This window comes from Sarcophilus harrisii, chromosome 2 (genome assembly GCF_902635505.1).
Source record: "Sarcophilus harrisii chromosome 2, mSarHar1.11, whole genome shotgun sequence".
NCBI classification, from domain to species: Eukaryota; Metazoa; Chordata; class Mammalia; order Dasyuromorphia; family Dasyuridae; genus Sarcophilus; species Sarcophilus harrisii.
Genome location: NC_045427.1, coordinates 196093473 through 196120532, shown reverse-complemented (window position 1 = coordinate 196120532; position 27060 = coordinate 196093473). Strand labels below are relative to the sequence as shown.

Genomic DNA, 27060 nt, shown 5'->3' with positions numbered 1-27060 from the left:
TAAGTTTAGAGTACAACCACAGCATTAAATGTTTCATGGAATTTGTCTACTTATCCTTCTTAAAAGCTTCTTCCTTTCTGTTGATGACTCCACCATTCTTCCAAAATTCAATGTGAATAAACTTGGTATTATATTCAGCTCCTCTCTCTTCTCACCTATATAATTATTTGTCAAATAATACTTTAATCCAGCCAATATTTATCAAGTACTTATCCCACAGCAGGAAGTGTCCAAGGTTCTAAATATACAATGCCAAAAATAAAAACAGTTCCTGCTCATGAGGACATGGAGGAATCTTACCTGGAGCTGTGGAACAACACATACACTGATGTTTAAGTACAAAAACATTGGAGGAAAGGCTTGTGATTTCACTGATGCAGAGAATTTCTGATGATGAAACTCCTTCTACTACTTAAAACCTTATAAAGTTGTCTGAGTTACCTTCCCTAGAGGCACAGTCAGTGTATCTCAGAAACAAGACTTCCATCAGTCTTCCTACTTTGAGCCCAGTCTATCTATCCATTATATTACATTGTATCTTAAGCACAAAATTGATACAAAGTAAGATAGGAAGAAGGACTCAAAGGCATCATAAAAGAAGTGGATTTTGAATGGCACTGGGGATTCCAAGAGATGAGGGTTAAAAAAAAAAAAAAAAAAAAAAAGAACAATGGAATATGATGGTGATATAAGAAATGATGAGCCAGCTAATTTTAGAAAAACATGGAAAGACTTACATGAAATAATAAAAAGTAAAATGAGCAATACCAAGAAATTTGTTCATAGTAATGGGAACATTGTTCTAAGATTGCATAGCTAAGTCATTTTGAGTATTATAAAGGACGTATGAAGAAAGATGATATCCACACTCAAAGAACTGATAAGTAGAAGCATGTATATCATGGTTTTGCATATACATATAGGTGTTATGCCTTTATAGATATATATTTATGATTTTATATATACACATATATATGTGTCTATTAGTAACTTTCTCTAGGGCAAGGCAAAGAGGGAGAGAGAAAAAATAAATAGTGCACAGTAAAAAACAAAAGAAAATTTACAAGGAAGAACAGAAAAGCATGGTAACTTTGAAAACAATGTGTAGTGTTTATTATTTTTTTAAGTAAATAGAAGTAGAAATTCATGGTTTTATATTTAATCATCTTTTATGTTGTGTTGTGTACATGGAAATGTTCTTTTTTGTTGTATTTAAGTTCAAAATGAATTTTTAAAAATTTATAAAAAAAAAAAAAGAATACTATAGGTATGGGGTACAGACTGTGGAAAGGCATAAAGGCAAAACATGCAATAGAATGGGGATGTGTAAGAGAGAATTATGAATCTACATATAAAACATATATTGGAAACAGCAAGTAGAATACACAAGATTAATATGTAAAATGAAAGCAAGTTCAATAAGGAGCAGACATAGTGAGACAAGGAAAGTGGCTGTGGGAAATTCATTTATTGAAATTCCAAAGTGATTTCCTGACCACATTTCCTTTGAGTTCATTTGGGTTATCTTTAGGAAATAGCTGGCTAAGTTGGCTTACTAGATGGCTATTTCAATGATCATTCCTTGCTCAGATGTGGTTATGTTGCACAGATGAATAAAATGGGCTTCTGGGGACATCCTGAAGCTGTCTCCTAAGTAAAGAAGGTGGTCATTCTCACTTTTGTCCTTTTTTCTTCAGTCTAGTGCTCTCCACAAGTCATTGAATCCAATGTATTTTGAATTCACAAGCCCTATCCAAGGCAAGAATGTTACGTCCAAATGGAACTACACAGAGAGCTTCCACCTAGACTCTGGTACCTACGTGGTGGTCCCCACAATTGAAGAAGGATTGAATTTCTATCTTCAAATATTCCTGAAACATCAGGATGTCAATAGGTGAAGTTATTGTGATCTATCATGGGCCCATGAGGGAATGGATTTAAATGTTCATAGGAGTTTGAGTTAGAAGGGACTTTTAGCGTCATTAAATCACTCCCCTCTTATTTTACAGATGAGTCAAGTGACTCGTTTGGGAGTATCTGAAGCAGAATTTAAACCTAGACCTTTCTAACTACAAGTCAAGCTCTCTGTCAACCACACCACACTGCATCTCCTACAAATAGCAAAAAGACAAATATTATAATAAAAAGCCTGGGGTGGGACAAGAATTGAAACTCTAACAATCCATGGGACCATAAACCAAAAACTAGAAGACTATCCAATGCCCTCATTTTATAAAAGAAATACAGGCCCAGAAAGATCATTTCCAGCTCTAAATTGATAGCCCTTGGCCTCTATCGAGCTCCTAGTTATTTGAATTTCTTTTGTCTAAGTGAAGGAGGCCAGTCTTTGCCTTAATTGCTTCCTAGCCTTAATCACTTATTGTGGTGCCTCAGTCAGACTGAGACCTGTTGAAAACCTTAGCTTAAAAAGGCCAAAGTCTCCCAATGCATCCAGAGCCATCTCTAGTTGTTCTGCTCTATATCTGGACACTGGACCCAGATGGCTCTAAAGGAGAAAGTGGAGCAGGTGACCTTGCAATCTCTTAAATCCAATTCACTTGCATATCATGGCATCTCCTCCCTATTGTCAAGGTCTTCTTCAAAAAAGGGACAAATAACCATCCCAACTACACACAATCTGCTCAAGTTCATACCACTAATAAGTTACAGAGCTAGGATTTGAATTCAGGTCTTCCTAGCTCCAAACCATGCTACCCAACAGCCTGAGCAAGTTCCCATGATTCCAGACCCCTGCACTGGGGGATGGAGGCAGGAAGGCATTCTTCTAGGGACTGATGCCGTATCATAGGAAGCCACTAAAGGAAGAGTTTGCCAGGTCTTTTCTATAATAGTTTCCTATAATTTCCTTCTGTATAACATTTCAGCTAATTCATTTCAGTATGTGTTGTAGACAGGAAGACCTAGTTTCAAATCTCTGCAAATATAAACACTTAGAAGCTGTGTGATTGTAAGCAAGTCAGAGGCCAACTATGGAATATCATGGAGTCAGGAATGCTGAAGTTCAAATTTCAGCATCAGACATTAATTATGTGAATATGGTCAAGTCACTTAATTTCTATCTTTCTTGTCTGTAAAATGGGAAGAAATAAAGCACTTACTTCCCAGGTTTGTTGTAAGAATCAAATGAGATAATATTTGTAAAGCATTTTGCAAAGTGCCCTATAAATGCTAATAATTTCTCTATGCCTCTTCAGCTTCTTTATATGCAAAATGAGGGGATATGACTTGACCTCAGTGATCTTTTCCAACTCTGAATCTATAATTCATAGTCCTAGTAAACACTTACTATGTGCCAAACTCTTTATTGTACAAAAGTTAACTCTATAAAGAAAAAAACAAATCAAACATTTGTTGTTCACAAGAACCAAGTCCAAAATCTGAAATAGTTTTAGAAATGAATTTAAGTCATGTGGTAGAGATAGAAAGTCAGAAAGAAGTAGTCCCCTCCACAAGTCTTGCAATTGATAGAATTCCAAAAAGGATATTAGAACATTTCCCCTGTTGACCTCATGTAGAAAGTTGATAATCTCCAAGAGAAGAGCAGTTTGAGCTATCAGCAGCTATGTCTATGGTCCCCTAACTCTGGAAACCCAAAAACTTTAGCTAGACCCATAAAAATATTTCAGGGGACCCAAAACAAGCACTGAATAGGATTTAAGCATTCCTTACAATCATCCTTCTCTGAGAGATGAATCTTTCATTCTGTCTCCAAGATCAGCCTGATCTCTAAAATAAACTTTTGGGTTAGACCAAATAAATCTAAATTTAAACAATATTAATAAATAATAAATTATAAGATATAGATATAGATATTCCCTGACCTTAGAGAAGCATGCAGTTCATTTTCTGTTCTTGAAAATTATAGTCTAAGTAAACAATTGAATTAAGTGCCCAAATATTTCTGCTTTTGTAAATTAGATGACTAATATTTCTTTCCATCCCCCATATTAAACTGAATGCTGATCATTCTCTTGTTGATTTTCTTCACTGATTTTCCAGGGATCTACATGAAAGCTTCAAGTTCATGACTTTTAAGGTAAGTTGGCAGTGGGGGCTGGGTTGGGAGATCACTGGACATCACCCAAATTTACCAAAGTTCTCCTTACTACTACCCATGATAATTTGAGAGACTACAATGAGATAATGATGGCAGCTGACTCAGTTTAATCTAACCACCATTTATTAAGCATCTGCTGTCTGCAGGGCATGGTGCATGGTCCTGAAAGAAATAGAAAGTCAAAATAAAATATAATCCATGCCTTCATGGAGTTTACAGTTATGAATAAATATTTTAAATAATCTGTTCATAAAATAAGTTATATGTGTGAAAATAGGATATGTGTGTTAAGGAAGGGAACATAAAATGCTACATAAGATCTAAGTGGGATGTAAGGCAGAAAAGGAGGTTTTGTAGAGAAGGTGGCATTTGATCTGTGCCTTAAAGTAGGCGTAATAATTCATTAAGTAGGGAAGAGGGAGCAGTGGCAAGGAAGAGAGAAAGAAGGAATATCCTGAGGAATAAAATGGAAGTCGAAAAACATGTAACATGTATGGGGAATGATAGCAGCCCAGTTTGGCTGGAGGATAGAGTAACTAGAGGAAAGTAGCAGTAGATGAAGCTGGAAATTTAGGATGTCACCAAATAACTGCTGAAAGTTTTTGAACAGAGGATTGACATGACTAGATTGATATTTAAAAAATATTTATCTGGCATTCATGTTTAAGAGGGCAGAGAAAGAGCAAGAAGATCCTTGTACTAATCAAGAGAAGACCCTTGCACTAGTCCAGGAGGGATGAAAAAATGAGAACCTCCAATCATTCCCATGTGGACATAGAACTAAAGAAAATGAGAGAGATGTAAAAAGGCTTATGGTAGGAGAACTGATAGAACTTGGCTACTGATCAGATGTGAGAAGTGAGAAATGAAGAATAGTTTAAAATAATACCAAAGTTCTGAAAAAGTAACATGAGAAAGAGAAGTGGGTTTAAGGAAAGGTAATGGGCTCCATTTTGGTTGCATTTTGCAACCAAAGCAATCAAAGGAAAGAATATACAAAGAAAAAAGGGAAGATGAATGACGATCTTTGGAAAAGATGATTGACAAGGGTAGAGCAAGAATGATCTCTCTTGATCATGTTTTCAATCCTAAATCTATACAGATTTTATAGATTTTTTTATAGATATTATAGATTTAATAGATATTTTTCTTCCCTGAACCTTAGTATTTCTATCTGTAATGGTAGTTGAACATCAATAGCAATGGGTAAGAAAGCAAGCTGCCAAGCAAGACTTCTGGCTCAGAACCAGGCACAGGTTTTTATTTCTCCACAGTGAAGCTGATTGAGACAATGAGAAAAGTGTTTGAACTTAGGATCAAAGGACAAGAGTTTAAATACAGATTCTATCACTCACAATTTGACAAGTCATTTAAGACTTCTAGGTCTCAGTTTCCTCAACTGTATAATTAGAAGATCCCATTATATTATTTCCAAGATCCCTTCCAGTTCTAAATCTTTATTCTTCTTTCTGCAGAGACTTTTTTCTTAAAGTCTATAAACTGCTTGAGAACAGGGATTGTTTCTCTTTGGTCTTAGCCTAGCCTGTCACATAGTAAGCACATAATAAATATTTTTTTCATTTATTCATTTAGGAGAATCTTCCACAAGTCCAGAATCATGAAAGCATTTTCATCAGATATGCCCAACAGGTATAGTACCCTGAATTCAGAATTCCACTAAATGACAGTCAGAGGGGAAAGTCACACCAAAAAAAAAAAATCTCTTGGACTCCTATCAGTGCTTAGAGACCAAAAAAAAAGATAATGTATCTCTGGTAGCATAGTTTTATCATCCTCCTTCAAGAGAATCCTTTCCAACATTGATCTGGCTGCCAAATGCTGCAGAGAAATGGCATCTCATCAGTAGGTTTCTCCTAGAATTGAATGGATGACTTGGTATAGGATGGGATAATTATTTTTAAAAAAACAACAAGCAATTAACAGTAACCCCTGAAATCTTTTTCCCCTTAATTGGAAACATTTCCACTCAAGCTGACTAGCTTTAGAAAGTACCAACATCACTCAGTGTTTGAGTAATTGATTCCTACTCTGCTCGCCAAGTTGCATTCATTCACAGGAGATGCTCTTAATGGTTTAATAAACTATTATAAAACACTCCTTGACTTAGTTGAGAGAAAAATCACTGCCAAGGGCTCCATGTGACAGACCTTTCCAGTTAGTAGTAATATTATTATGAGAAGGAGCAAAAGATATAAATAGGCATATGTTACAGGTCAACCAGAGAGATTTGTGAGGGAAATCAGCACCTACCATGCTCAGCCCAAAGTCAGGTTAACTCTGAAGATATGAATTTAAGAACAAATAACTAAGATCTGATCTCACAAGGAAGGAAATAGAATAATGGAAGCCAAAATCCAGTGTACAGAATAAAGATAAAATGGTTTAGTTTGCTATTAATGTTTGCTACAGATTCAAGTCATAGGTATGAGTAGTTAAGAAAGCATTGTATTTAGGACCCAAAAAAGCTGTGCTCCCGCACAGTTTGGAATGGTTAATTGAGGGATAGGATGCAGGGATAGGAGCTCTGCAAAGTAAAATAACATTATTGAAGTGAAGGAAATAAAACTACAGCTAAGTAAAAGGATTAGCTTCCCCACGAAACAATCCTGCTCCCACCCTCAACAAGCTCCACTCCCATCAGATTTAAGTCTGCTAAATCCAGTAGTAAGGCTTTGAAAAACTGAAAATAGCAGAGCTAGTACTCGTGGTCCAATTTCCTTTACATTCAATATTGTTGTATACTTCAATCCAATCATTATTGACAGGCACATATTATGTAAAAGGTACAGTCTGAGACATAAGAGATAGGAGAAGTTAAATAAAGTCCAGCCTCTGTCTTCAAGTTTAACGGGAGGTTATGAAGATAAGACAAATATAGGAATGACCATGATGCAAGGCAAAAGTGCTCTTCTTTGAATAAATGGGAGGGGGGAGGAAGAGATCATGTTTGTATATATGAATCAGAAAGGCTTCCTGAAGGAAGTGACATTTGAGCTGAACCATGAAGTTCCTTGAAGTTCCCAGCTCTTCTTGGAATCGTGGGCAAATAATTTTGTATTTCTGCTCCTAAGTTTCTTCATTTATATATAATAAGGTATTTGAATGACTCGCCTCTAAATATTTCTTCCAGTTACAATCCCATTGTAGCACCTCTTTGAAGAACATTTCCTCAACTCTACTCTTCATTGGTGGATTGAGTGCCCAGAAGATAGCTAACTAATATTTCCCCTAGGGTTCCAAGAGAGGTCCTAGGGAGTTAAGTTTTCATGAGCCCCAATCAGTGTGCTTTCCATTAATTATTCCCCCAGAGCTTTTAGAAAAGTTAGAAACTCTGCTAAGGTGATATTGTAAAAGCAGCTATGACAAAATATTTCCCCCCAAAAGCCCTAGAATCCTCTCTCACAAGTACACAAGATCAGGAAGACTGCCTTAAACTTAGAATATAAGAGTGAGGTATATATTATAGAACATATGTAGCCAAACAGTAAACTCAAATTTCCTAGTTACCAGGAGTCCTTTTTTAAGTCCAAAACAGGCATTCTTTTTTGGATCAATGGATCATATAATTTAAAGCTACTTCCTCCCTCAGGTAACCACAAATATTTTTCTGCATCTCTGTGGCTTTATCTATATTTGGCATGTCTCTCTCTGCTACAAATTAAATGAATTATTTTCTATTAATGGGAAAGGGTAGGAAAAGAGGGGAGAGAGAGAGAGAGAGAGAGAGAGAGAGAGAGAGAGAGAGAGAGAGAGAGAGAGAGAGAGAGAGAGAGAGAGAGAGAAACTTTGCCCCACTCCTCACAAAAAAAAAAGACCTCTCAAAAGTTTGTCTACAACTAGAATTCTCAATTCCAGAGCTGAAATTTATCACCATTCTACTTGACCCTTCTAGACTGAATCTTCTAGTGGACTGACTGCAATTTTGCACAGAGACATCCTCTCCACCAGTCAAATTGCTTTTTATTTCTTGACCCAGCGAAAAAGATTCACAATGGGTAAAGAGATCACAGAGTATAATTTATCTTTACACATTTAAAATTTATCATATCTGTTTGACTAATTGATTGAATTAGTTGGGGTAGGAGAGGAACCCCATATTATATCATGGTTCTTTGTTTTAAAATATAGGTATATAAAGTTACTTGCACTATTTCATAATCTAAGTTATGACGCCTTACACAGAGCTAGTGCATTCCTTCTATGTACTAAAGGTGTGCTTCTTCCTACCCCATCATCTTGAACCCATCCCCACAGGACTAGTCTTATACCTCTTGATATGACTGTACAATATTCCATGACCCCTTCCCCAGTGTTGCCATTTACTACCTTCATACTTCCTACTAGACAATGGAAGAAGAGAGATCAAATGCCTTTAAAGCAGGGTTTATTCTCAAGAATCCCATGACTCCTCCCAAGTCAGGAACTTCATGACAATCTTCCCCTATCTCCCTGTCCTCAAATCCCCTCCAATGTTGAATAATGGAACTTTCAGGGGTGTACAGTGGCCCGCTGCAAGACAGGGCTTGTTCCAGCAAGAAACTGATGGAGGACATCTGTGTTCAATCAGACAGAAAATCTGCTTTCTCCTTTCTACTGTGTGAGGGGGATAGGGTATGAATCAGGAGAGATCCTTCACTCTAGCAGCTGTTAAGGGAGGCTTCACTAATTATTGCCCATAATTTACATAAGGGTTTATGTGCATGTGTTCATGTGATTGTGTGTATATGTTAATAGCTGTTCTAAAAAAATAAATGTGCTGGGTAAGCTGGAAAGCAAGAACTGGAAAATCAGAAAACCTGTGCTCACTCTCGGCCTCTGCCACTTATTAGCTGTGTGTCCTTGCACAAGTGTTTCTGTGACTCAGTTTCCTACTATGTAAACTGGAGATGGTAATTCTTATACAATCCACCTCACAAGGTTGTTATGAGAGAAAAGCTTTTAAACCTTAAAATGTTACAGAAAAGTAAATGTTTGTTTTAACTCACCTGATTATATAATGTACCAACTTGGGGCAGCAGTATGTCACAGGGAAGGGTGCCTTGCTTCTGGAGTCAGTTATACCTTGGTGATTTTAGGCCTGTCACTTAAAATCTCTGGGTCTGTAAAAAGAAGAGGATTGTATTAAATGACCTCTGAGACCCCTTTTAGCTGCAGAATGTTCTCCTTTCTTACATAGTAGACTCTAGCTTCCTTTGGAATATAGTTAAGTGCCACAACCTCCCAGCTTTTAGCATTTTTTCTCTTTTTAAATTACTTTACACACACACACACACACATATGTACTTCTTCTTGAATATATATAATGTACATATGTATGTAGGTGAGTAAATATATTTGTGTGTATATATGTATGTATATGTATATATAGGCAGCTGGGTTGCCCAAAAGTTAGAGCTTTGGACCTGGAATGAGGAAGCCTTGAGTTCAAATCCATCCTCAAACACTAGCTCTATGACCCTGGTCAAGTCACTTAGTTTAATCCACTTGAGAAGGAAATGGCAAACCACGCCAGTATCTTTGCCAAGAAAACTCCATAAACAGTTGGACACAACTGAACCACAAGCAACAACAAAAAACATATATATATATATATATGTATGTATACGTATATGTGTATGTATGTATGCACATATATTTATATGTGTATATGTGCTTCTTTGTTTTATGGTTTAATGATATATGATGCTTATACTAAGACTAATAGTAACAATGGCCACATCCTTCAGTTTTACTCTATTACATAATACCCATGCTTGTACCTAACCTATAAACTCTTTATAGATAACAACTAACATTTGTACAGTACTTTAAGGTTACCAAAGTATTTTAGATACACTATCTCATTTGAGCTATACAAGATTTTTGCAAGATAAATGCTATTATTTCTATTTTATAGGTAAATAAAATGAGATTCAGAGGGGTTAAATGACTTAGCTAGAATATTGAACTAATAAATCTCCCAATACAATTTGAACTTCAGTTTCTGTTTGTTTATTTTACTGTGAGCCCAGGGTTTTGTCCCCCTACACATGCTGTCTCCCATTCCTGAGTACTCAGGGATCACAGAGGTTAAAATCTCATTTATCTCTTAGATACTGCCATCCCATTTCCCAGTAGATCTTCCATTTGATGAGACAGGTGTCCTTTATTTAGCTAAGCATGTGAACAGGGCAGCTAATCTTCTATACCCTTCAGGGAATGTTCCTGTACCTTTGCTGAAACAATAAGAATGATATTTGACTGTTAAAATCAATAACTTTCTGCCCAGAAGAATTATCTGCCCTGTTTTCCCTGAAATAGCTTCTTTTGTGTTGCTTTGCACAGCGCAATACATTTTAATTCCACCTCTAAACAATGGCTACTCTAAATCCTTCTAATTTACTCCAAATAATTGTATTAATCTCATATAGCCCCATCATACAATCCAGAGTCTAATAGGATCTTACTAAGTCTAGGTAATGGGGGAGAATACTAATTCCAATGAAAAATCTGAATTACAAAACACTTAAAGCAAAGTCCCAGAATTCCTCAGTTCACAGTGCCCTTAATGTCTCAGTAATTTTTTTTGACAGTACTCCAGGCCAAAAGAAATACCTAACAATTCCATTTATTAAGAAGTTAAATCAAAATTTTTAAATATCCCATGTCAATCCATCATTCTTCATTGTGGCACTCTAGGGCTCTACTGCACAGAGAAATGTAATTTAAGTAATGCACCTTAATATTTTTGAGTGTACTCCATGGCCTCTCATAGCCTGTAGAATAAAATAGAACTACCCCAATCTGGCATTTAAAACACCCTTACCTTTATATTCTTATTCCATACTACTACACTTCCTGCCTTTTCATTCCAAATAGATTCATTTGGTAGAAGTTTCACATTTATAATATCCTATCCCCTCTCCATCTTTGCACAAGTGGTCCATCATACCTAGAATGCATTCTCTCTTTATCTTTGCCTTGGAGATTCCCCGGCTTCCATCAAAGCACAGTTTTCCTACTTCCTATACAAAGTTTTTTTTCTGAATCTTTCCATATGATAGCTATCTCTTCCTCTAAAAATTACTTTCTATTGAGTTGCCTAATATTTACATTTACATCTTATTTCTTTATGTATTATGTCCTCCTATAAGCTCCTTGAAGGCAGGGACCATTTTGTTATTGTCTTGGAATCTCCATCCTCTTCCGTAAGTCCTGGCTCATAGCAGGTGCTTTGAAAATATTTGTAAAATTTATTTGAATTTAATTCAGTATCTGGACCAAAGCTGAGTATTATGCAGTGACTATATTGGAAGAGGGGACAGAGAGGTCCTTTGCTCATCATCATAATTTATTAAATGAGACGTTATGTTAGTTACTAGGGACAGGCACAAAATTCCTGACTCAACAAGTCTATTATTTGATTGAGAAAACAAGATAGATATGTGAAGAAAACTGATAGCATCTGTTAAGTGTCCATTGAGTGGCAGAGATAATGAACATTGCCGTTAGAACAGTCAGACATTTCATAGAAAAGATGGGATTTGAAAGACAATTTGAAAGAGAAAACATTTGTCAGGTGCCTACTCTATGCAGAGATGGTAAGATAAGACTTAGAAAAGTAGAGAAAAGAGACAGTAGCACTCTAGGCAATGAAAAAATGTGAATGGCATATTCAGAAAACAAAGACTAAGTCCTATTTGGCTAGAGTTGATAGTGCATGAGTATAGTAATGAAATTTTTTAAATTAATTTCTTTATGATTTACTATCAGCAAATATTTGATTCATATAATTATTTTATATATTTACATACCTGGGGTCACATAAGAATTTCTTGGGCAAAAAAAGAGGTCACCAGTAGAAAAAATTTAAGAAATCCTGGATCAGATGAAAGCTTGCTCGAGATAATATTGGAAATGTAGGTAGAAAGTGGTCTGATTATGACACACTTTGAATGCCATATTAAAATGAATTTTATTCTGAAAACATTGAAAAACCATTGAAGGTTTTTGAACAGGCAAGTAATTATGTAAAGTAGTATTTGGGGAACACTAATTTGGCTGTGCTAAGTTGGATAGATTGGAGTAAGGGAAAAATGGGGGCTATGAAACTTTTCAATTGCCTGGCATTAAGAGACAAGAATTGAGCAATTGGAATAGGAAGGAAGGAAAATAAGGCAGACAAAAACAAGGAAGAACAAAGAGAATCTTCTGGCCAATTGGTTGTTGAAGGAAACAAAGAAGAGTTGAGAATGATCTTAATTTATCTAGCCTGGAAAACTGATAGAACAATGGTAATACTTCATTTCAGAGCAGCTAAGTAGTACAATGGATAGTGTCAGGGCCTGGAGTCAGGAAGACTCATCTTCCTGAGCTCAGATCTGGCCTTGGACACTTACTAGCTGGATGACCCTGGACAAGTTCTCTTAATCCTGGTTGCCTCGGTTTCCATATCTGTAAAATGGGTTAGAGAAGGAAATGGCAAACCACTCCAGTATCTTTGTTAAGAAAACATCAAATGGGTCGCAAGGAGTCAGACATGACTGAAAAATGACTGAAAAACAGCTCATTGGAGATCCTGTCTCATTGGTGGAGATATGTCCATTATCAATCAAATTTGAAAAATAATCCATACTTTCTCATTGTTTATGATTTTAACACAATCTCCACAAAAGATGTATTCAATGTACTGTCTAACACAGAGAAGTCAGGATGAGCAGCTTTTGGGGGGGGGGAGAAGATAAGGTTAATTTTACACATGTTGGATGTATGGTAAGTTTTGCATATGTTGAATATAAGGTAAGAGTGAGATGTTCAAATAAAAATGCTTAGCAATCAGTTAGAGATGTGAAATAGAAGCTCAGAAGGCAATAGGATTAGAGACAAGGATTAAAAACTCATATGGTAGAAGTGATAATGAAAGCCTAGAGAATATGTGACTGAAATTCCTTGAAAAAGAGGACAAAATTTTTCACTATATATTTAAAAGTAAGTGTTAGCATGTTTTAATATATAATGGATCACATCAACTGGGGGAAATGGGAAGGAAAGAAAAAAATTAGAACTCAGGATTTTGTAGGGTAAATGTCAAAAATTATCCATATATATTTTTTGAGAATAAAAATCTATAATTAAAAAAAATTAAAAATAATAAAACTATAAAAATAACTCCCAAAACAAATAAATACATAAATAAACAAAACTAAGTGTTAGAATACAGTGGCTCCTAGGAGAGGTAACAATGGAGAGCTACCTGGAACAAAATTACTCTCAATAAACAAATGAATCTGCCAAAAGGTTCCACGTTATCAGATGTCCTAATAACAGCCAGCAACTTGTCTAGCTATGCGTCGGAGTATTGGAACCCAGAAATAGCTATTTCTAAATTTTCTCTAGCAATGGTCCTGACTAAGCTTGCTTACCTATAGCTATAGTACTAACAAACATGCTTGGCAATTGAGGGAAAAGGATCACAGATGTGAAGGAGTTCTTCAAGAACAACTAGTCCAACACCTCTTCATCTTACAATTGAAGAAACTGTGTCCCAAGGAGCTTGAGTGGTAAAGTCAGAGCAGCAGTATCAGAGGAGGGATTTCATGAATCAGCATTCTTTGCCTTGTTCTCTAAGAATGTGTAAAGGATCAAAGTGCCAAAAGACAAGAAACAAAGAGCAATGTGACACAAACTTGCTAAGAGCCGTTTATAGTTCTCCATAATAATAATTTTAGTTTCCCTGAAAAGAGAGAGTGATGAGGAATGAGGGGACAAATGGAAGCTGATATTCTCTTTTGGGGTTTGTTCCCTTTTCCTATCTAGATGCTATGCAAACCAGGGTAAGATAAGACTGGCTTTCATGATTACCAAAGATCATTGCTCTTTGCTAAGGGATAAAACAGAACACGCTTTTGTCTTTTTTTTAATGCTTTGCATTTTGTATCTGTATAATGGGAATGCTAGAATAATGAACAAGGTATTTTTAAATAACTTCTTTATCTGTCATAAGCACTGCAGTAGATAGTATGGAAAATGGAAAACAGTATAAAATATAGTTCCTTTTATGTAAATATTCCCTGAGCTCTAGTTTTTAGTCGCCTTCCTCTTAAAATTAATGTATTTTTACTCACTTGTATACACTTCTGACCAGGAGAATGAATACTCTTAGAAGTCAGGGACTTTTTCATTTTTTGTCTTCAGAATCCAGCAAAGGTCTGACACAGATTAGATGCTTTAAAATACACATTACATTTAAATGAACTAAAAAGAGAAGAGGTATCACACTATAAGATAGTGTTAAGTACCAAAAGAACAATAATAACTAGTAAGTGCTTTGGGAATACAGAGCTCAAAGGAGATTGAGATCCCTATGGCTAGGAAAAACAGGCCTCAAGGACTCTATGTACAATGTGAATTAATCCTTGGAATACTTGACTATACTTGACTCTTCTATAGCAAATCAGGTGCTGTGTGTCAGACAGATGCTGAATATTATTTTTAATAATCATTGCTATTGCTATTCCAATCCTCTTCTCTTTTTTGCCTTAGGGCCCAGATATTGATGCCTCTCAGCTACAAAGCCTTCTCAACAAAGAATTCCTTAAAAGTAAGAGATGCTTGCCTAGTTAGAATGTCACCTAGTATATACCCTTCCTATTTCCCACCCTTTTGTCCTTTTTCTTTCCTCAGGTAACTCTTCTGAACCCCGAGAGAGAACATTCACCTTTGATGAGTGCCGGAGTATTTTGGCTCTGATGGATGTATCCTTCATGCCGTCTCTTCTCATCATTTCACCTTATTCTAAAGCCATTTCCACCATTTTGATATCCCCTAAGTAATTAGGTGTGAGAAATTCAGGGCAAATGCCATTTCTCAGGATTCAATAATCTAAGGATTTGTATGAGGGAATGGAATCTCCACTGATTCTGTCCACAATGGCTTTCTAAGATCTAATCTGATGAATATATCTCCCACTATTAAGAGTGAAAATCTGAATTTAGTTATGGAGGTAATGATAATGACTGATTTTAAATATACTGGATTGAAGTCACAATTGGGAAAGTAAAAAATATACTGAGTCTGCTTTTGGAAAATTTGGGTTCAAATGATATTTTCAATAGACCATCCACATGACTTAGAAGTCACTTGACCCTCCTGGGTCTCAATTTTATCATGTTCAAAATGAGGTCTTTGAACTGCGTGGCCTCTGAGGCCCCTTCCAGATCTAGAGCTAATAGCCATGAACTGAAAGGCAGAGGGTATTCTAGTGCAGATGCTTTTTCAGCAGTTGGAGAAAGGAGATTAAAAACAACCAAAAGGTGGGAGCAGAGATAGAGAAACTCCTATGGATATAGGAGCGAGCTGAAGGCAAAAGAATGTGTGTGAAAGTAAAGAGATGAAACACATTGACAAAATCACAACTGATCTTTAGATTAACTCATAAGATCATCTATTTCTAAGTGGAAGGGACCTCACAGGCCATCTAGTCCAACCCTATAGTTTACAGATGAGGAAAAGTAAGACCCCTACAGGTAAAGAGACTTTCCCAAGATCACATAATAAGTGTCCAAGGCAGGACTTGAACTCGGGTCCTACGAACTGAATTACTCTTTCCACTATGTATTACTGACAGTATATTTAGACAAGGGAGAAGCTGCTTTCCTGAACTCTCCTTGATCCAGCATCCTTTTATTCCTTTTTTCTGAGAAAAAAATTCAGTCATCATTCAACAAGTTTCCTATTCAGTATTCACTCTACATTTCAAGCCAAGACAGAGATAGAGAGACAGAAACAGAGACAGAGAAAGAGACAAAGACAGAGAGACAGAAACAGAGATAAACAGAGACAGAGAGACAGAGACACATAGAGAGAGACAGAGAAACAGAGAAAGACAGAAAAGAGAGACAGAGACATATAGACAGAGAGGGACAGAGAGACAGGCAGAGACAGAGAGACAGAAACAGAGACAGAGAAACAGAGAGAGACAGAGACAGAAAAGAGAGACAGAGACACAGAGACAGAGACAGAAACAAGACAGAGACACATAGAGAGGGACAGAGACAGAAACAAGACAGAGACACATAGAGAGGAACAGAGAGAAAAAGACAAGAGTCAGAGACAGAGAGAGAGAGACCGGGAGGAAGGGGAGAGAGGAAACCAGCTCCACTGTGAAATTTCCTTATTAGCTGCCCTAAAATCTGTTCATCTCTTGTGTGTGTGCATGCATGTATGCTCCTGTATATTTTCTATACCTTTTAGGTGAAATAGATACACCACTCTCCAATTGTTAACAAGACTCTATTGGAAATACATTGCTGGTCATTGTAGAACAAGAGGGTTTCCTGATGAAAACATAACTCAGTCCCCTGTCTCTCCCAATACTTCTTTTGGGGCCTGGAACAGCACTGCAGCATGACTAGGACATCACAGATCTCTGACAAATGAATAAAAATGGCCAGAGGCAAACCCACTGCCTGCAGAGGGGCTTTAGAAAAATCTATAAATGCTGGGTATATGCAAAAAGGCTGACAGAGTCTTTTTCCCAGTCCTCTTCTCATTTCTCCAATTTCTCTCTGAGATGGATTATTTCAGCCATAGCTTGCTGTCCTGACTATTGGATAGTATGACCAGACTGACCTTCAAATATAAGAGTTGTTTTATTTCATGAAGGCAGCAACAAGGAGCAAATAGATATATTAACATATTTCCTGCTTTGGGACCCTGAAATGACTTCCCAATGACACTCCCAACCAAATAGGAAGGACCCCCATCTTGCCTAGTCAGGGGGTACATCTGCCATGTCAATATGGCTTTCTTCAAGCCATGGATTTGCCATGAGAGAATCATGGCTCTCGCAGCAAGCAGCTATGGTGGGGAAGCAGGAAGGGGGGCAATAATGACCTCATTGCCCAGATCCGGGCCAATCCCTACTCAGCCCCATTCATACCCAGCTAGAGCATATGCTAGATTCTTTTTCTTTCAGTGCTTATGCTACCCAGTAGGTGAAAAGATACTTGAAGGAAAAGGTGTGACGTCTTCTAAAATCTTATGAGAGTCAGATGAACATTAAAGGGGAACTGAACCTTTAGAGGTGAAAAAAAGGTGTAAAAAAGAGAATGCATTTGTTGACATAACTCAGAAGGATTTGTGAAGGTTCTGAGGACACCTTCAAGGTATATTTATTCACTAGATAATAATTTATGTTTATATAAAGCTTTTGGGAGGTGCTTTCCCATCTCAACTCTTATCAGTGAAAATAAATCAGTTTGGTGTGGTGGTATGTTTCTCCATCCCAATTCTGGTATGTTTAATAAATGTTACTAATATTCATTTTTTTAAAAGCTTCTTCCAAAATTATGGAAGACAATCTATTCGTCTTTTCCACCTACTAAATATAGAATGGGGATTTCTCCTTCAGCCAAACCCCAGTTCTTCTCTTTCTCTTGGGGAAAAAAAAAAATCTAATCCAAGTTTACTTTAGGAGTTGGACATTCAGCCCAAATATAACTGATTCATGATGGTCTTGGTTGTTTAGCTGTTAGTTACCTGACCTGTAGCTGAAGCATGGCTCCAGTGATGGTAAGACTAAAACCAATCTCCCTGCTCATTAGCACACTGGAGAAGATTGACCTTAACTCTCCTTCTGGCAAAGGTCAAGGTCAATGGACGTCTGGAATTAAAAGAATTTGAGCAGCTGTGGAAGAAGCTTATTCGGTATCAGGTAATGACCTAAATTCTAATAATCTTCAATTCAGTTCAGGTATGGTGGGAAAAGCACTGGATGAGGAAGTATCTTAGTGATAGTCCTGGAACTAATTAGCAAATATAAAATAAATTCCTTAAATATATGATTCTCTAGCTTTTACATTTGCATTCCCAGAACCTAGCACATAGTAGGTACTTAAGAAATGCTTGTTAATCCTTAGATCCTTGATTTAATTGTGTGACTTTGGGTGAGTCAAATTTACTTTCCCAATCTGTACAATTAGAGAATTAGATTATATATGGTAACATATTCAAATCCCATCTCAGCCATTGTGTGATCTGGCTGTGTGATGCCCTGAAAGTCAGACCACCTCACTGGGACCATTTCCTCATTTGTAAAATGGGGGGTGGTAATAGCACCTACTTCACAAAGTTGTTATAAAAATCAATTAATCAAATATAACACTTTGAAAACTTTAACACTCTATAGAAATGTCATCATCATTATTATAAATGTTTGTTGAATTGGGAAGATTTGGAGATTTCTTTTCTATTTAGAATAAAGTTAACACCAGAAATTGAACAAATACCAATTTTTCTTTGTTTCCATGAAAAGTTTCCAATTTCCTATTTTGAACCCCATAAATCATTCCAACCAGCATCCCCCAAAGATATATTCAGTCCTACAACCTGCCTTCTTGGTATTTTGTCTGAGAATAGTAATTCTCCATGGATATTCCTGGGTGACCTCCAAGAGAAAAAGATACACAAGTCATGCTAAATAGTTTGGAAAGAAGCAGATCTAGTTAGAATATTAGGGGCCCATAAGAAGGCAAGCCACTGTGAGGGAATTAAGGGAAGGCAACAGATAGCAATTGGAAAGGGATGGAAATAAAACAGAAAATTTCAAAGTTGTTGCATATGCAATGGTAGCCCAGCCATGATGGATTTAAATGTATTACTGGCCTTCATCCATTTTATTATTCCATTTCCTATGTCTACTTTACTGGATCTCATTGCAGTTATTACAAAAATAACCTTCATGAATAATCAATCAACACACACTTAAGTGTTTAGTATGTGCCAGTCATTGTGCTGCATATTGAGGATGCAAAAATAACAAAACAATCCTTGTCCTCAAGGAGCTTATCTCTTACTGAGAGGCTTAAATTCTGTTTGATACCAGAAACAGGGATTACCCAGTTTCTTCTTTTATCCAGAGCTTTATTTTAAAGATAAAGACCTTAGATGCTCACTGATTTTCCAGTTCTTAGAGAAAGAGCATAACATTATTTATAATTGTTATTATTATATTTAGAGAATGGTTTAAGATTTACAAAGCATTTTAATAATAGTTCCTTTATCCTCACAAAAACACTGAGAAGTAGTTAATATTATGATGCCCATTTTATAGAGGAAGAAGCTGACAGATTAAGTGATGTGACATAGGTAGTAAGTATCTGAGGCTAGATGTGAACTCTGGTCTTCCTGAGTTCAGGCTCAGTGCTCTATCAATAGAGCAACCTAGCTGGAGCTAGAAATGGGTTCAAATTTTAGTTTTAGCATTTGCTGCACAATTCTGGAGAAGTCCTTTAATATCCCTCAATTTTGTCTTCTTTAAAATGAGGATAAATAATACTTGCTCCAACCTAAATACCTTATGAAGAAAGTTCTTGAGATCAGGGTCCATGTCTCATCTCAACTGTGTTTTTCTCCCAGTGATTAACAATGATCTTTACACATTAGTGTCTTGCTGTTGCTTAGTTTAATGAACAAATTCATTCTTTTCCTATATAAGGACATTTTCCGGAGAGTAGAGAAGAATGGCCCTGGATTCCTCATGAGTTGTGATCTGTGGAAAGTGATACGAGAATCAGGTACAAAAGGGTCTTGTTTAATCACCTCACCTCTATGAACATCAATTTCTTCATCTCTAAAGTGGGAATAATCATATTAGCAGTACCCATCTCACATAGGGTTGCTGTGAGGCTCATTGGAGATGAAGTGGGTAATTTCCTTTTTTTCCATTTTTAAGTGATATTTGCAGATTGTAAAGCACTTTAAACTGCCTAAATGTCAGCTATCAAAATTATTATTATTATTTCAGAAAATTAGGTTAAAAGAAGTTAAATGACTTGCTCAAGATCATACAACTAGTATATGTTAATGGCAAATCTAGCATCTAAATTTGCTTGACCCTAAGGCTAGTTCTCCATCCTTCCAGAGCTCTTCGGGGTTACTAAGACACAGACAGTACAAAAAGCTAGTTCAGAAATAGAGCATCCTTCCAATGGCTTTCTTCTACAGTGATCCAAGATGAGAATGGGTCTGTAATCTTCCTCCAACTGTACAGATTGCAATCCTTCCTTTCCCCTCTCAGCACGTATGACTCTTGTTCTTGACTTATTGTAAATACCCAACATAAAGAGAAGGAGATGAAGGCAGATCTGACATATTCCAGGCAAGATTATCCCAGCAAACTGGATGGCTTCAGCAGAGAGACCAGTATTGCACTAAGTTCTTTCCTTCTGCTGACCTCTACTGGCTTCCAGGGCTCAGATGCTCTCAGCACCCAGCAGGTTTCTCCTGTATTGGCATGTTTTTCCTAATTGGCTTTTCTCCCCCGAGCATCTCTAATTGTGAGAAAATAGCTCTGTCTGATTGATAAGTGCCTGGAAAGAGCTTCTCAGCATCTGGCCAGCCGGAGGATAATATCTCCTGGCAGATTGATGGATCCCTTTCAGGAGGGGTTTAGAGCTAAATGAAACTGAGTGAAATCTGTCTGATACATAGAAGGAGGAGGCAAATGGAAGGGGACATATAAGTAGCAGAAAAAGCTTTAAATTAGGGGCAAGTTATTAGTTAATACTGAGGTTTTACCAGAAGTACAGTTGGCACCTTCAACTGAGGCTGACCTAAGGGTAGACAAAGTAGGTAGCTGCTGTCCAGGGCACACTACTCAGGTTGTCACCATAATGAATTGTTTTTAATTTAATGTTTTATTATAAATAAATATACTTTTAATGTCATAAAATTTTTTTCATCAAAGCATCTAGATTTTTATCTTCCATTAAGTCAAAATGTATTGTTGCCAGAAAGGGATGCTAGCGACTACTAACAGGTTAAAAAAGAGAAAAAAGAAAGAAAAAGTTACTATGCCCCAGTTCCACCTTTAAACATGTTTCCTAAAGGGCCAAGGTCAATTATGCTAGTTCTCTTCATCTCATTCTCATCTTGAGTCAATAACACACTTTTGTTATCAGAATTATTTCTAGGTCCTTCCATTAATAGTGAGCTGCTAGATCTTATGGCCATCAGGTATGGAGATGGAGATGGAAAAATATATTTTGCTGACGTGATCTGTTTCCTCATCAGACTTGAAATCATGTCAAGTAAGTATGTTAAGAGGGAGAGCTAAAGTTCTGAGAAATCCTTATTCACATTTAATTTCACAAAGCAGGAAAAAATTGTAGGGATCCCCATTACTGACCTTCAGAGATCCAGAGTGCTCATCCCTTGGTATTGTGGAAAGGAAATGGAGTCAGCCAGGTCCTGCCTCACTAATCAGCAGTTATGAAGAGATAATGGCTGTTGTCCTTCATTCTCGAAGAGGACCAAAATGACATCACTATGTTAGAGTCAAGTTAAACTGTGTCCAACTCTGGTTTATCAGATCAATATCAGCTGGGAATGCTTTGCCACAGATTGGGCACAAATAGTCCTTATGAACATTTAGGGAAGATTCTCTAACTTTGCGCATCTCACATTTCTTCCGAGCTACTTCAATTCTATTTTGCTCATTGAGCATAGCACCTTTTCTGATGAGAACACTCCATGTTGGGAGGTTCTGTGCCAAAGTCTCCCATGTAATGCAATCAGTTCTAAAGTTCTTGAGAGAGATGAGGTATTCTCAATTGGGCTGAAGAGACAGAGCTAAGTAAAGTGGGCAAAAAAGAAAAAGGTAAAGTTCAGAGGAGTTTTTTGTCTGGGAAGAACCTTAGATTCCACCTAGTTTGACATCCTCATAATCAAATAAGAAATTAAGGGCCAAATCAGGAAAGACTTTCCAAAATTCACACAAGTGATTTGAATTTGGGTTCACTGGTCTTTGTTCATCTTGGGTGCATCCAGTATCCCTTCATCTTTTCTCTCCAACATAGCACCCCTTCCTACCTCTTCATTTACCTAGTGCCCCCCTTCTTCCTAATCTCCTTCAAATTCCTCAATATCAATCAATATCTAAATATTAGTCATTTACGTCATAATGTGAACTCTAGTCGATATTGTTATTTTCTTAAGAATAGAATGAAAACTTTGATCTTCGGTTAAAATAACCTTAGCAATCAGGAGGAGGATACATTGGCAAGGAGCCCTTCTTCCATTGTCCCTGAAATTCCCCCATCACGATAGCTACCTGCCTTGCCCCTCCATCCTTAAATGTCCATTCTTAAAGAAGGTTTAAGGGTGAGATTGTTACAGGCTGAAGGAGCTGCCAGGATAATGAGTTCTTCCTTTATTCATGAGTAACTGCCATTTTTCAGATGAGAAAATAGGTACAGAGAAGGAAAGTGACCTTCCCAAGGTGTCTGAGTGTTCCCTGGGTTTGAATCCCTGCTGTGCTAATCCAGTCTCAGAGTGGTCATTTAACTTCTTTGGCCTTCAGTTTCATCATCTGTTAAATGAGGAAGTTGGACTATATGGCCTCTGATGTCTCCTCCAGCTCTATATCTCTAATTATAAGATCAGCATCAGCGGGTCTGGCAAAGAGAAGCTTGAGAAAAAGACTTTGTTGTACAATTTTGGCATCAATTAATCAGTACTGATCAAATTTCTACAACATGTCTAGGTCTACACTAGACTTTTATAACAACATGAGAGAAATTTAAGATTTACAGAGCCCTTTTGCCAAAGAGTTCACAGTCTGTGAAGACAAGATTAATGTTGTGAAATAGTGAACAGAAGACAATCGAGTATTATTTTTTGTGGTTCCAACTCTAACTGCTAAAGGAGCCTGGAGAAGAAAGAGATGAGTGTGGATTAGAAACATCAGAGAAAGTGCTCTGGATGGGGAAAGGCACCTGGGCTGAGCTTAAAAGAGATAGATTTACATGGAAGGGTAGGTGAAAAGAGAACTTATAAGTAGGTACAATGTGAACAAAGAAATAGTAAGGAGAATGAATAAAAAGGTACTTGATCACGATTTTTAAAAATGCCAACAGCACAACACATAAAACCCTAAAATTTCTTCCACTTGCCCTTCTCTCCTCCTTTGTTTCTCTGAATGAAGCACCCCTTGTTTTCGCCTTCCCATAACCTTTCCTTCATTTTTAAAAGTTGTGAATTTAATGACATGAATATGCTGGCTATATGCAAAGAATGACAGAAAGGGAGGATTATGTCTCCTTTGTATTCATTTCATATATTCTTATTTATGCCCAAATAGTTTCTCTCATTAGAACGTAAGTTTCTTGAGGACATTAATGATTTTGCTTTTCTTTTTATCCTCAGACACAGTATCTGACATTTAGAGAGTGCTTAATTGATTCTCATATAAAACTGGGAACTTTTATTACACAGCTTTTTAAAATGTAGTTAAATTCAACATGGTGTTAATAAAACTGCCCTGCTTATCTAGAAGGGGGACACCTTCTAAATTTCCTTTGCCTATACATTTTTAAAATATTCATTGATACTCTTCTCTCTCCTCCTCTCCCTCTCTCTCTCTCTCTTTTCTCTCCCTCTCTCTCTGCTTTTCTCTCTCTTCCTCTCTCTTTCTCTCTCTCCCTCCCTCTCTCCTCTGCTTCTCTCTATCTCTCTCTGTGGATTTCTCTCTGTCTTTGTCTCTATCTCTCTGTCTGTGTGTGTGTGTCTTTCTCTCTTTCTCTCTCTTTCTCTCTCTCTCCCCCACAATCACTATCTAGGGGCTTTTCGTAACCTCTCAAAGGATGGGAAAGGACTCTACTTGACTGAAACTGAGGTAAGGCTTTTTCCTCCTTTTATCCCAAAGCCTGGAAGTTCCAAAGCCCAGGCCCCCATCTTCTTTTAGCAAGGTGGTACTTTTTTCTGAACTTAATTCAAGGATATTTATCTCTGGACATATTGAGCAAACTTGGTGCCATGCAGTACATCACAGCCCAGTAGCTCCCCTCTCCCCAATTATAGCCTTTATATATTGCTTTCCTTTAGCACTGCTTTAAGGTCTTGGCAGATGGATTTTATTTTTTTCCCAAAGGCTTAATAAACCAAAAGATTATGTTGGAGTAATAAATACAGGAGGAATAGGAAGAACAACTCTGAGCCTGGGGCACCATTTAACTTTGTCATGTTGGGTTGGTAAAGAAATAATCTTTAGGCCTGACCAATAAGCTCATCTCTTTGACATGCTCCTACTGAGATGACAACGGAAATATATAAGCATTCAGGGAAGCTTTGGAGAGAGCCATTTCAACCTTACTATGGTCTCCCCAGTCATTTTCCTTGACTTGAGATTAACCAGAGTAAAAGAAGGATATAGATAAACAGGAAGAATCCTGAATGATAAAGTACCTATTGCCTTGGGATACTGCACAGTGATGGAAGGAGACATTTAAAAAATGTTTGGAAGGAGTTGAGTTTCCATTACTGTGAAAAGCAACAGTGGACTTTCTGCTTGAACCTGAGCCAGCAAAAGTAAAGGAGAGATACAGGAGGGAAGAGAGTCCTGAAAATAACAATGTTGTTTTTCTTTTTTCCTAGTGGATCAAGTTCACTATGTATTGCTGAGGTGTTGATCAAGCCTTACAGAGAAGGTAAGAAGTTATTTCAAACTTCCTTACAAGAATAAGTAGCCCTTTGTGTACTTCCCCATAAGATTCTTCCCAAGGATCTGCAGCAAACTAGCTGCCAAGACCCAAGCTCACACAGTAGCATCTTGGTTGGCTAGACTACCATGATGAAGATACCAAAGTTACAGGCTCGGGACAATTACTATCCACAAAACCTGTTTCGAGGTGATTGGTCAATAATTTTGGACAGTTGGGATTGAAATCCTAAGAAGCTAGGGATTTCTGGGTAATATGTGAATTACAAGGAAGGATTTTTTTTTTCCCAATTCCTATTCACCATCACCTAGACAACTTCAGAAATTTTGCTGACCTGCCAACCACCTCGCATCTCTGGAATTTCTCTCCTAGGGCTCCTGATAATCTGAGTGGGGACTATCTCTCCTGGCCCAGTATTTCAAGAAGGCTTCAACCATGCTTCATTTTACTCCCTTCTCTTCAGTGAAATTCTCAACAGTATCACCAACCCTTTCTAACCCCTCACCTTCAGTCTGGAATCATCACCAATGCCTTTATTCCTAGAAAATTGTGTCAAACCATTCCACTATCCCCCATTTGACATCCCAGTAAATATTCTGACCAAAGTGACTCTCCTTAGTCAAAACAGCCCAACACGCATTGTCTTCCTATTAGAATAAAAGCTTAAAAGAAAAAGCTGTCTTTTCTTATCTATTTGTACTCCTAGTACCTGGAATACCATATTGCTTAATAAATGCTATTGCACTGCATTGTATACATTTATTCTTTTGTTTGTTCATTCATTCATTTTAACTGACCATTTTGAATGAAAAGTCACATAAATAGCTTGAATTGGTGCATGTTAATTAACCGAAGGTACTTAAAAAAAAAGTTATAGAGCCAACCAGCCAGTCTTCTAAAAATGTATTAAGTTGATAAAACCAATGGGAGTCAGAGGTAGTTGTAGTACTTTTGAGAAATTACATGAATGGGAAGGAAGGCCTGGACTCTAGGTCACAGAGGTTCCCATTCTTTGTCTGTCTTAGATTTTCCTGGCTTTCCCCAGGCTCTAAAGGCAATATGTCCAGGTATAATACTACTCTTCAGTCTCTAGGGACCAAGGTAAGACACCTTCTCTCTTTCTCTCTCTCTGTCTCTCTCTCTCTTTCTCTCTCTCTGTCTCTCTCTCTGTGTCTCTCTCTTTTTCTCTCTCTCTCTTTCTCCTTTCTTCTCTCTCTCTCTCTCTCTCTCTTTTTCACTTTTCAAAGAATGATTCCATGATAATAAAGATATATAGAGCTTATGTTTTAATAACTTAAAAATGCATTCAAATTTTTGGATGCCCTATAATTTTTTCTCACAGGGATATGAAAAAAGCACTTTTTAAACCTCAAAGAACTATGAAAATATGGACTGCTACTATTTATGGGGTTTAGTTGGTTATGAGATGTGAGAGTAAATCCATCCTCACTCCTGTAAAGACAAGCAATGGGAAATCAATTGGATTCTCTTCAGAGGCAATAGGATGCCCATCAGAAGAACTTATCTAGGAATGATGACAAAGAGTAAGGCAGAGTGGCTAGGCTCCTAGAAGTAGGAGGACAAGAAGCTGAAGTGAGGGATGAGCAGATGAATGGAGATTTCTCACTGCTGACTTTGAACAAAATAATTTCGCCTCAGTAGAACTGTTAAAATAAATGGGTGAGGACTGGGGAAAGGCTCCTGCTTATTAATGTCTGTATGAGATCATCAGTGATTTCCATCCTTCTACTATACCAGTTGCAGAGGGAAGCCTAATATTCATATAAAGAATAATAGTGTCTACTAAGTATGTGAACTTGAACAGGTCACCTACCTCTCAGGATATTAAGTATAAAATGAGAGAGGGTGGACTAGACAACCTTGAAAGTCTTTTTCATCTCTGATATTCTGTGATTCTGTGACTTATTAAATTTGGGAGAAGAGTGGACAAAGAAAAAGAAAGCCTTAGAAAGAACCTCCTGTAGGAAGCTTTTATTAGTGTCTATTTAGATATATTTTAATTAACAAGCATATGTTTTCTCCTCATCCCACTTCACTCCAATGAAAAAGAGGGAAGGGAGGAGAGAGACTGAGGGAAAGAATAGGCTTTATATAGCATCTATTATGTGGTAAACACTATGGAAAATATGTTGTTTTATTTTTTGGTTTTTAACAAATATTATCTCATTTAATCCTCATAATATTCCTGGAAGGAAGATGCTATTAATAGTTCCACTTTTTCAGTTGAGGAAACTAAAACAGACAGTACTTAAGTGATTTTTGCCAGGGTAACTAAGTTAGCCAGTTATTGGAGACCAGATTTGAACTTAGGTTTTGCTGATTCCAAGTCTGGTCCTCTAACTACCATACCACCAGAAAAAAAAAGAAAAGAAAAGAAATTCCTTGTTTAAAAATGTGCATAGTCAAATAAAACAAAATTCTTTACTGAGTTCAAAGACACATTTCTCATTCTTCACCCAGAAT

The 27060-nt window shown here is 37.0% G+C and overlaps 1 protein-coding gene across 1 annotated transcript in view; it reads left to right on the top strand.

Moving 5' to 3' along the window:
* Positions 1-25324, top strand: part of CAPN13 (calpain 13) — a 100129-nt gene extending 74805 nt beyond the window's left edge. Inside the window, 10 exon segments of the mRNA XM_012539847.2 lie at positions 1698-1943; positions 5672-5728; positions 14621-14678; positions 14762-14832; positions 17724-17792; positions 19575-19653; positions 21040-21168; positions 23698-23753; positions 24512-24564; positions 24949-25324. Of these exon segments, the coding sequence (XP_012395301.2) occupies positions 1698-1943; positions 5672-5728; positions 14621-14678; positions 14762-14832; positions 17724-17792; positions 19575-19653; positions 21040-21168; positions 23698-23753; positions 24512-24538 (792 nt within the window). The 3' untranslated portion in view covers positions 24539-24564; positions 24949-25324.
* The last annotated feature ends 1736 nt before the right edge of the window (positions 25325-27060 follow it).